The 8,085-nt window shown below is 55.2% G+C and overlaps 1 protein-coding gene across 1 annotated transcript; it reads left to right on the top strand.

The window, feature by feature from the left end:
* Positions 1–5,515: 5,515 nt before the first annotated feature.
* Positions 5,516–7,798, top strand: LOC128776242 (uncharacterized). The gene is made up of 3 exons (XM_053900615.1): positions 5,516–5,703; positions 6,518–6,921; positions 7,039–7,798. The coding sequence occupies exons 1-3, from the start codon at positions 5,516–5,518 to the stop codon at positions 7,335–7,337; spliced, it is 891 nt and encodes a 296-aa protein (XP_053756590.1). The 3' UTR covers positions 7,338–7,798.
* The last annotated feature ends 287 nt before the right edge of the window (positions 7,799–8,085 follow it).

The raw sequence follows: 8,085 nt of genomic DNA, 5'->3' as shown, positions 1-8,085 counted from the left end.
ATCTTCCCCCCTTTTACTGTACTGTGACACACGCTGTCTACCTCGCCTCACTGCTTTAAAAAGTACGAACAGGAGGGGGTGAGCGTGGTCGACAAAGCCTACAGGCAGCGAACAATGGCTTCTATTCTCCAGCTCTCCCCAAACCCAAAGAGCAAAACTGAGTCTCCCTAACCAGCAACACAGCTTCCAACCAAATGTACCAACAACCCACCAACCCACAAAAGGGAACAGAGGGACACTTCTAGCTTTGTAAGTCCTGACCCAGTGCGGGTCCCCCAAGGTTCGCCCTCCACCACCCCCTCCCTGCCTTACCCTAAGAAGAAGGAGGGGGGGGAGAAAATAGAAAAGTAATTTCTTGTTATAAATATCTGGAGGTAATTGTGCTACTGGTGTGAGTTGTTAGGGGCTGTAAAAAGATACAACGGCACCGTGGGGAGCTCAATTGGGAAGAGAGAGTTACAATAAAGAACCTATTCAAGAGGTTTGCAGGAAAAAAAAAAAAAGAAGTAAAATAATTAAATAGTCACAGCATTATTTCTCCCTGTTTAAAGAAAAAAAAACTAAAATATTCATTCTGTTTTCTGTTTTCTTATTGTGATTATTAATTTTGCCTGCCTACAAGCAAAGAATTCCAAGAAGCACATTTTTTCTCTTCAAGGCCATTCATGGTCTAATTTATTAACTAGCTGGGAGGCAGCTTAAATCCATAAAAATAAACTTAAGAGGAGGAATTTACCTAGCTTCTGAATGTGGTCTGGTAAAATTGGAGAGAGGAGAGTGTTACCTAGTTACCTCTAGCTGGGTTGGCTCCCAGGGCCTTCCTCCTGTCTCTCAGTCCCCACAGCCACAGTCAGATCTAGGACAGGCAGGAGAAACCCCAACTTCTTGAAGAATGTGCTCCCCCTCAAAGTGGGACTCCAAAACTGCAGAATAGTAGCAGGCAGGGAGAGGGGAGGTGGGCTTCTCCTAGAAGGGGTAAAACTTCCCGAATTCCTCTCTATAACCCACACTGTACTCAACCACAACTGAATGCCCCCCTCCTGGCCCATACATCCTTGAAGCCATTAAAAAAAAAAAAAAAAAATTCACTAGCTGATTCCAGAGAGGCCCAGCCGATTAGTTTTTGAAGCAACTGGGAAGGTGGAAGCATCTCAAGTTCCAGTTCTGCTCCATTCCCACGTCTATCTGAGCTAAGAAGCTACTTAATTACTTAAGTAATCGCTAACATTTAGTGCAAAAGCGACCGGGGAAGCTGGCGACACTGACACCCAGAAGCAGTGGTGGCTGGAGAGGCTAGAACCCTAGTTGCAGCCAGTGTCCCCCAGCTCAGCCCTAGGCTTTCTACAGCCCTAACCTAGTCAGAGACCCACTGGGGGGGGGGGGGGGGCGGGGGGGAAGAGTCTTCAGATGCTTCAGAGTCCAATGGGGCCTTGGTCCTCTAGGCCACTGGGCCACTGTCACCCCCATCCCCAACTCAAGCCTCAGCTTTCAAAAGCAGTTCTTTTAATCACTTAATTCTCAAAATCCATCCTCAAATTCCTTAGCTGGGGTGAAGAAGAGAGCTCACTTTTCGTCCCTACCGGCCCCCAGCCAAAGAGTAATTAGCAATTAAGATGACAAAGTTTCACTCTCTAGGGCCAAATAAGATAACAACTAATCAAATTGCCTTCAGACGTTTGCAAAGGTCGCCGGCTATAAAAAATGTAATGTCAACGGCAACAACTATTATTTGTCCTTGGTAAACTCACCAGGCTTTCAAGCTCTTTGCTTTTCATTTCATTTTCTGCTCCCACCCCCTCCTCAAACCTTCCCAAGTTCGAGTTAAACGTCCAAAATGGCTTAGGAAGCTTTAGAGAGTATGAGAAAAAAAAAGAAAAAGAAAAAAAGAAACCACGTTCACTTTGTTTTTAAACTTTCTAGAAATCACTCAAGACTGGAGGGCTGAGTTTAAGCACTCGAAAAAGAAAGCATTTCCACTTGAAATTCAACTCCATTTTCCCCCAATTACACTTGCTAAAATTCAGGGCTATTATGATCCAGGGAGACTGGAAAATCTGCACAAGGAAAGAGGCAACAACTTTATGAACTTTGAAAAGACACTTTTCCTCCTGGGGTCTTAGAATCGAAAAGCTCTCAAATTACTCAGACTAATTAGCTGGGAGAGAATGTGATCAGACGAAGGGGAAAGCCAATGCTTTCATATTGATTTTTTTTTTCTTTTTGAGTCCTCACAAAGAAAAAAAATCAGGAGATTTGGATTTTTTTTTTTAAAGCAATCCACCTTTCCACCTTGAAACTTGTTGAAATGGCAACACCGGGTTGTAGCTTTGTCAGAGGAAGACAAGGAAAAATACCCACCGAGCCTGGGAGCTGGAGGATAGGGAAGCCCCAGCTTTCGCTGGGCCAGGGCGATGGTTGGGGGAAGCCTGGGGAGCAGAGAGTTTTCAAGTTCCGAGCTCTGCGCTCAAGTTGGGGGCAAGAGCCCGGGGGCTTGATGGAAGCTGACAATCCTGCCGCTCGGCTCTGAGCTCTCTCGGAGCGCGCGTTCGACCGCCTTGGCCTGGTGGCTTCCTTCTCGGCTCACGCTCACTCGCTCTTTCTCTCTGCCTCCAGCGTGTGGCTGCCTCGCCGAAAGACTGCTCTGGCTGGCGGCGGGCGCGGTGCCCCTCGGCGCTCGAGTGCCCGCGGACTCTTCTGTGCCCGAGTGGAGCGCCGCACAAAGCCGGAGGGCGGGCGGGCGGCAGAGCGGCGAGCTGGCTCTTCGGCGCTCCCTGCACACGGTCGCTCTGTGCGCGCTCGCTGGGCCCTCGGCTGGACAAAGCAGCCGGCGGCGCCCGGTCTCCGAAGCCGATCCCGGGCCTGGGGCACCGCAGAGCCTCTTCGTCCTCTGCAGCCGGCCGGGGGCATTTGGCGACGCTGGGGTCGGCAGCCGCGGCTGCTGCTGCGCCCGGAGCCTCGGTTCTTCCAGCGAGCCTAGCCCGTGCTGGCGCTGGCGCTGGGGCTGAGCCGGCCGCCTGCCCCTAGCCCTGCGCCGCTCCCGCTCGCCGGCTGTCGCCCTCCGACGCGGGCTTTCGCTGGAAGTAGAAAGTTTGGGCTCCTGCGTGGAAACTTCTCCGGCCCAACTCTCCCGGCGTAGCAGTGGGGGAGGGGACCGGCCAGAGGGAGGAAGGAAGGAGGGAGGAAAGGGGCGACCTGCCTGAATATTGCAATTAAAATGAAGCAAGAAGAAAGAAGCGGACTCACCTTTATGAGGCATCCTCTTTCGTCAAAGCTCCTGTCAAGAGTTTTGGTTGGTTGGGGTGCTTTTTTTTTTTTTTTTTTTTGCTGTTGTTGTTGCTTAAAGACCACAATGGTTTGCAATGACGGTATTTTAAAGGAGTTGCTGGTGAGAGTTTTCTCCACGGACGCTGCTGGTTTGGTGTGTGAGAGCAATTCTCAGATCCCTGGGAAGGAGACAGAGATTGACAATAAAATGGGCTGTCAGCGGCTGGAGAGTGAGAGATAAAGAGTGTGGGTGAGGGAAGTGGCTGCAGCCAGCACACCTATGCTGATTGGTGATGGCTCAAGTGTGTTAATGTGTGTGTGCCGGCGCCCGGCCTCGCCTCCACCGCTCCTCACTGGCCCATTAGCGAAGCCTGACCTCTGTCATCATCCTCCAGCAAAACACTTCCTCCTGCGCCTGAACCAGAGCGGGAAATGAGGCCGAGCCACGGTTCGCTTTTCAAACCCACTAATCACTCCGCAACATGCAAATGCACCGCTCGCTCCCACACAAAATATTGCTTTATGCAAAGCAGCGCCGGGGCCTCGCGCCAGCCGATTGGATGCTCCCTCTCCCCGCCTGGTGCAATTGGTCCGTTTGTTTGAATATGAATACACTTGTTTTCGGCTCGGATGGTGGGTCCCGGCTTCTCTCCCCGGCGCTGGGCCCCCGAGCCCGGGCTCTGGAGCTGGCGCTCGCCGACATCTCTAAGCTCCTAGCGCTCCGGGAGTCAGCGCTGCCCGCACTGTGGCCACGAACTTGAGGGGTCGAGCGAAGGCCGCTGGGCTGCGGGTCGCGCCCCCCCCCCCCCCCACACCCCTGAGCTGGGCGCAGGACTCTCAGTTCGTGGAGGGAGCAAGTTTCTGCAGCTTCTCGAAGCCCTTTCTTGCCAACTCCAGCGCAGCGCGGCCTGCCGCCCCGCCCCCGCCCGCCCTCTCCTCCCGCCCTACCCCATCCCCGCTAGGGCGCTGGGACGCGGAGCTCAGCAGCGGCCGCGCCTTAGCCCACCTGGCCTCTGGGAAGAAGAAGAGAAAAGGGGAGTGAACGACACTGGGTCCCGGCAGCAACACTCCGACGGAGGCCAAGGCGAAGCCTAGGCCGAAAGGAGGCCGCCTGGCTGGGAACTAGGCGACGCCCGGCGGCCTCCCTAGTCTAGGCCTCCTGGGCCTGCCCATTCCCCCACTCTTGCTACCCCGGCCCTTTCTTCAGTCCTTTCTCCTTTCGGAAGCCGCGGTGCGCAGCGGAGCGGAGGCACAGCCCCGGCTGGAGAGGCCCGAGCAAACACGCCACTTACTTTGTGTACAGAGGGTTCTTGTGAAAAGCCCTGAAGAGTCCTTACCAAACACTCACCAACTTCTCCCACGTGCCATTTGTTGACTAAGTGCGGCTGCTTTTCCAGGAGCCTGAGAGGAGGGGACACCAGGGGGAGACGAGAGGGGAGGAGGGGTTGTGGAGGCCTGGGTTGGGGGAAGATGACCAATGCTGGGGAAGAGTCGTGTGTGTGTGTCTTCGCCAGTGATGTCCGTGTGTCAGCGTGTGTCGATGTGTTCCACTGGTTATCTGTGTGTGATGCGTGTGTCTCCACACCGAAATTCCCTCTCCTGGGTCTGCTCAGTCCCAGAAGGCAGCTCCCCTTCAGCTGTTGCCAGAAAACCGGGAGGAAAGTAAGCAAATGGCTGTTCTCTTCTGACCACACACCAGAAGTCCATTTGTTGAATGCCGGACGATTAGGACACACCTCAGTACACTCCAAAGGCGCCCCTTGGCGCTTGCAGTTAAGGTGACAGGGGAGGGAGCGGCTGTCTACTCCTGCGAAGTCTGGAGTTCTCTCGGAGCTTGCTGCCCAAGTGGCAGGGAAGTGGAAGATTTGGGATGGGGGACACACCCCAGGACCCAGCAAAAGAGAATGGGGATGGCATAGCTGAGGCAGGGAGGCTGAAACGAAGCCACGCTGGGTACACTTGACTCCTCTTGACTTAGGAGAAGTGCTGAAAGTCAGAGCTCATCAACGAACTGTGCACCCCGAACTCGCGGCAGACAGGCGTTGTGGCAGCCTTCCCTGGGAGCTGGAACGTAAGGACGCTGCAGGCTGCCTTGAGCCGCCGGCCTAGTGTGGGCCTCACACTCTTCTCCCCAGTCTGGACCCACTAACGCCTCGACCAAGGAGCCGGGGCAGAGCTCCGAAGGAACGGAGGCCTCCACCGCCCGGACCAGGTTGGGGTTGCACAACTCGCTGACTCTCTCCGCCTGGGGATGGCCCTTCCCGCACGCATCCCAGGAGCACTCAATTCCGGGAGAAAACCCAGGCCAGAGGCGAAGGAGGCGGTGCCGGGCGCTGGGGTCAGTGGCCTCTCCAGTGCGAGATTTCGTAGGACCGCGACTTTAGGAGGATCCCGGGAAGTGGGGCATCGGGCCCAGGTCCCAGACCAGCAGGAATCTGCGTACCTTTTCTCTCCCTTTTTACTTCTCAAACAAGCGTTAAAGAAGCTTGAACTCAAGTCCATTGGCCATAGGCAAAGGGGGCGGGGGGGGGGGGATGAGGCCCAGAGACTGTCCGAACTGGAGGCGAATATCATTTTTACAACCTTTCAATTAGCGACCGAGTGGATTAGCACCTTCTTAAGCTTTGCGTCGGAAAGAAGCAGCCATAATCTTGTTGCTATTTCCCCCCCAGGGCACTGGCTCTTTGAATTAGCTCCTTCTCCCACTCCTCAACCCCCATCTCACCTCGGAGAAAAGTTTTAACAACAAAAAAATCATAACAGGCCAGGAGACGGGAGTGAATGCCGCTGACGTCATTGGGTGGGGGTGGGGGCTAGGGGAGGACTCTTGCAAACCCCTCTGCACAAACAAGAAACAAAAAGGACTTGGCTGCTTCCAATGTGTCAATATTTGGGGGGGAGCTCAGCCCAAAGGGAGGCAGAGTTTTCAAAGTTTAAGGAGAGAGGGTTGGAGAGCGAGATTTCCTGGTCTCCCCGGAGGAGAGAGTCTCTGCAATCTCAAGGAGGGTGCGAGTGCTGTTCTACTTGGTGGGGCGTCTCGCGCCCTCTGCGAAGTACCCGTTCTGGTGGCGGCGCGCGGAGCTGGGACGAAGGTGCAGCACGCCTGGGCCAGAGGTGTATGCAAAATTGAGACAACTCTCAGGTCGCCATTTTAATTGCGGCTTTCAACGGGACCGAGGCCCACTTGCTGCCCTCCAGGGCGGGGGAAATCGCGCTTTCCGTTTCAGTGTCGTCTTTTCCCGCCTCTCGCCAGGTACTCCTGCACCCACCCCCCACCCCCTCCCGCCCCTTGGCGCCGGAGAAGGACGTCTTTTCGGCCTCTTCCCGCAGGGGCCGCCGGGGTCATCCAACAGGGTAGGGGAGGCAATCCGTGCCGAGGGAGTCACGCTGGGGGATCGCAGCTCCCTGAGAGTGCCCGCAGCCTCCGACCAGTATTGGCGCACAAGTGTGAGATCGGGCAGCATCTCACCCCCAGCAGTCCCTGGTGTTTTTGCCTGTACCCACTCCCCAGGTTTTCGGTCCAGAGCCGGCCCCTGGCAAGGCAAAGACGTGTCCAGTGCTTGAGAGATGCGCATTCGGCTGTCGACTTCAGAACCAAGAATCTCCCACCCGGTGTCGCGACACCTCTGAACTGCCGCTTTCCACCGCCAAGCAGAAGTACGGTGCTGGCGCACGGGGAAGGGTGGAGACGAGCTTTTCTCTGAAGGAGGAAAGTCTCCGCAGACACCTGCTCACTTTGCAGAGCCTCAAAGGACTTTCTCTCTCTCTCTGCAGGCCCTAGGAAGGTGGGTTCCCAGGATAGCCAAGCTGACGAAACAGGGCAAACCAGCGTGAAAGGCAAAGGCGCCCACCCCTGCCACCCAGTTCGGGTGCCTCCTTCACTCGAGCTCTTTCTCCCTCTCCTCTCTCCGGCATCCTGCGGGTCTCCAGCTCACCCAGCAGCCTCGCTGAGCCCAGACCGCCGGAAAGCCAGGGGTAGCCGGGAGCCGGCAGGGTGGCGCCTCCAGGCTGCGACCACGCTCGGCTACGGAAAGCCGCGGTGCTCTGGCCCTTCCTCACCTCTTGCCAAATGACAAGTGTGTCAAGGCGCTCTCTGGGTTCAGTCTTCTTTCATTCACATTAGGCGGCAAGAGTCTCTCTCTCCTCCTTCCCCCCAGAAAAATACTTTTTAAAAAGCATTATCCAACTGGGTCTCCCAGCGAAGAAATCCCTACAGCTTGTACGCAGGTGGGACTCCCAAGCCTTTGCTTCCCGGACCCTACTGCTGTTGTCCAGATAGGGGCCGGTTTTAAAACTCCTGGTGTGTAGAATACTTGCAAAGCAGTGGCACTCTCCGATTTTTGCAAATAGGATTCTCAGGAAAGTTTGCTTTCCATTTCATCACCCTGGACGGTTCCCCGTCTCTCCGTTGCCTGTAACCTCCTCTCTCAAGCGGCAAGAAGAGTTCAGCTTCAAACGAAAAGCAAGCCAAGGCCACCTCAGTCCCTTCTCCCAGGAGATTCCCACTTAAAACACCTGCTTGTTTTAAACGCCAGGGACTGAGTCCTGCAATTTGTCCAGGAGTGTAGCGGGGAACAAGCGAGCTGGGAACTGGGGGCTTTGCTGGGGGATTTGAGGCTGGGGAAGGGGGAGGGAGCAAATGTCATGGCTGGCTCGCTCGAGCAGCCAGGGAACCGGAGCTAAGCGTATCGGGCTTTTAAAATGACATTGATTGGGACAAGCTGTTCCCCACCCCAGTAAGAGTTAATCTGCCTGTTAATCAAGGCACTAAGGGGCTCAATGCGAGTTTTATTAGCGATTGGAGCAGAGGCGGCAGCGAGG

The sequence above is a fragment of the Panthera pardus genome, unplaced genomic scaffold (genome assembly GCF_024362965.1).
Source record: "Panthera pardus isolate Hobbes unplaced genomic scaffold, ASM2436296v1 HiC_scaffold_12, whole genome shotgun sequence".
Lineage (NCBI taxonomy): Eukaryota > Metazoa > Chordata > Mammalia > Carnivora > Felidae > Panthera > Panthera pardus.
The sequence above is the reverse complement of the archived record's forward strand: the minus strand, read 5'-3'. Positions and strand labels throughout refer to the sequence as shown.